This window comes from Leuciscus leuciscus, assembly GCF_965113295.1.
Source record: "Leuciscus leuciscus genome assembly, chromosome: 21".
NCBI lineage: Eukaryota > Metazoa > Chordata > Actinopteri > Cypriniformes > Leuciscidae > Leuciscus > Leuciscus leuciscus.
The window spans coordinates 35,648,953-35,651,452 of NC_138745.1; the positions used below are offsets into that span (position 1 = coordinate 35,648,953).

The 2,500-nt window shown below is 39.2% G+C and overlaps 1 protein-coding gene and 1 long non-coding RNA gene across 5 annotated transcripts in view; one reads left to right on the plus strand and one right to left on the minus strand.

The window, feature by feature from the left end:
- The window catches only part of plaub (plasminogen activator, urokinase b), a gene marked incomplete at its 3' end in the record, with an annotated part of 12,602 nt that extends 11,194 nt beyond the window's left edge, over window positions 1-1,408 (plus strand). For all 3 annotated transcript variants that reach the window (XM_082152452.1, XM_082152450.1, XM_082152451.1), the window contains one exon: window positions 1,232-1,408. In XM_082152452.1, coding sequence (XP_082008578.1) covers window positions 1,232-1,408 — 177 coding nt within the window. The remainder of the gene's footprint in view (window positions 1-1,231) is intronic.
- LOC309485572 overlaps window positions 1,300-2,500 on the minus strand; it is a 1,243-nt gene continuing 42 nt past the window's right edge. Inside the window, exons 1-4 of one of the 2 annotated variants that reach the window (XR_014201220.1) lie at window positions 2,009-2,500; window positions 1,853-1,930; window positions 1,483-1,812; window positions 1,300-1,404 (exon numbers count right to left, since the gene is read on the minus strand). The exon at window positions 2,009-2,500 is cut by the window's right edge and continues 42 nt beyond it. This is a non-coding gene — a long non-coding RNA (uncharacterized lncRNA). Of the gene's footprint in view, window positions 1,405-1,433; window positions 1,813-1,852; window positions 1,931-2,008 lie in introns of those variants that run through there. The other variant, XR_014201221.1, reaches the window with a different exon arrangement.

Sequence of the window (2,500 nt, forward strand, 5' to 3'; positions counted from 1 at the left end):
AACTGGTGTTATTAAGGTGGAAGAGAAGATCATGTGCTTCTCTAGAGCTGAGCCAGAGCGATCTCACGCCAAAACGGCATTTATGTTTTTGAATTTCGTAAGAAAATGGACGTAATTTGAAATCTGAGACTTTGTTTCATATCAATAGTAGCAAAGCACGAAGATTGTTGTGATTTATTGGATGGGATGCAGCGCTACAATGTTACATTTATTCATCAGCTGAAAACAGGATGACTAATCGATTCTTGGGATTTAACCCCTTAAAAAATGATATATATATATATATATTTTTTTTTTTTATCAGCAGTTTCTCGGCAGGAGAATGTCCAAATGTAATGTAATTTATATTTTCACATTTTTTTTAAGTGTTCTATCAAACGATACCTAACTTTTGACTCTCCTTGTTATAGTTTTGGAGTTATGAGTCTTTACTTTTGTGTGTGTCACTCAGACAAAACAACTCTAAAAATGCCTTCAGGGCTTATCGGTTCGTAAAAATGAGGTTCGATTAAAATCGAGAAATCGATATTTTTTACCCAGCCCTAATAAAAATAGTAGTATTGTGAAATATTTGTACAATTTAAAAGAACTGTTTTCTATGTGAATATATTGTAAATAATAATAATCATAAATGTTTCTTGAGCATCAAATCATCATATTAGAGTGATTTCTGAAGGATCATGTGACACTGAAGACTGGAGTAATGATGCTGAACATTCAGCTTTGATCACAGGAATAAATTACACTTTTACTATATATTCACATAGAAAACAGCTGAAAATATTAATGTGTAATTATTTCTACCAACTAATCAAGTATTCTCGCAAGCGTAGAATCTGCCATTTAGAATACATACGAGCGAGTCGCTTGAATGGCGGCAGCCATGTTGCGCATCCATCTTGAAAATACATTAGCCAAAGAGGGACAAACCTGGAAATTCAAGCTTCGCCTTTCGCGTTTTTACACTCAGTGGCACCGAGACGAATGCGAGGGGGAGATTACTCACGACTGCCGTAGGAGTTAAAACGCCCTCGGAATGGGAGGGGCTAGAAAGTAATATTCAGTTGGTAGTCATAAACAATTTCACCGCTAGATGGGAGAAAATCTTACAGTGTAGCTTTAAAAACATAAACAAATCTTACGAATCTAAAACTTCTGAACAGTAGTGTATATTGGCACAAGTGAACTGTGATCTCTGAGAATCAGTGTGTGCTCGTGTGTGTTTGTTCAGGGTGACTCCGGCGGGCCGCTGGTGTGTCGTGTCCGAGGCCGTGCGATCCTGTTCGGTGTGGTGAGCTGGGGAGAGGGATGTTCCCGACAGTTTCGTCCTGGTGTTTATACTAAAGTGAGCAACTACCATCACTGGATCCTGGAGAAAACCAGCATGTCTTCCCTCACACACACCTGACAACATTAGTTTACCTGTGCTCATACACACACACACCTGAGAACATGAGTTTACCTGTGCTCATACACACACACCTGACAACATGAGTTTACCTGTGCTCATACACACACCTGACAACATGAGTTTACCTGTGCTCATACACACACCTGACAACATGAGTTTACCTGTGCTCACACACACACCTGAGAACATGAGTTTACCTGTGCTCATACACACACACCTGAGAACATGAGTTTACCTGTGCTCATACACACACACCTGACAACATGAGTTTACCTGTGCTCATACACACACCTGAGAACATGAGTTTACCTGTGCTCATACACACACACCTGACAACATGAGTTTACCTGTGCTCATACACACACCTGAGAACATGAGTTTACCTGTGCTCGCACACACACCTGAGAACATGACAACATGAGTTTACCTGTGCTCATACACACACCTGACAACATGAGTTTACCTGTGCTCATACACACACACCTGACAACATGAGTTTACCTGTGCTCATACACACACCTGACAACATGAGTTTACCTGTGCTCGCACACACACCTGAGAACATGACAACATGAGTTTACCTGTGCTCATACACACACCTGACAACATGAGTTTACCTGTGCTCATACACACACCTGACAACATGAGTTTACCTGTGCTCATACACACACCTGACAACATGAGTTTACCTGTGCTCATACACACACACACCTGAGAACATGACAACATGAGTTTACCTGTGCTCATACACACACACACCTGAGAACATGACAACATGAGTTTACCTGCCCTCATTCACACACCTGAAACACAGAGCCTGAACAAACATGTTTAAACTCTCTCCATCATTCTTATATTCCATTCTATTCCCAAGATATGACAGCAGATCTAATAATGTTTATAAACCTATTATTTTGCAATGTTCTTGAAATGTACAGTGGCATTTGTACAGTGTTTTCATTTATACGGTTGTGTAATTTTATATTGTAGTGAAACTATTTGTTATATCAATGACACTATATGTTTAATTTGAACATTTTTTAAAGTGTAAGTTTACTTTACGAATACCTTAAAGTAATTAATGAATGT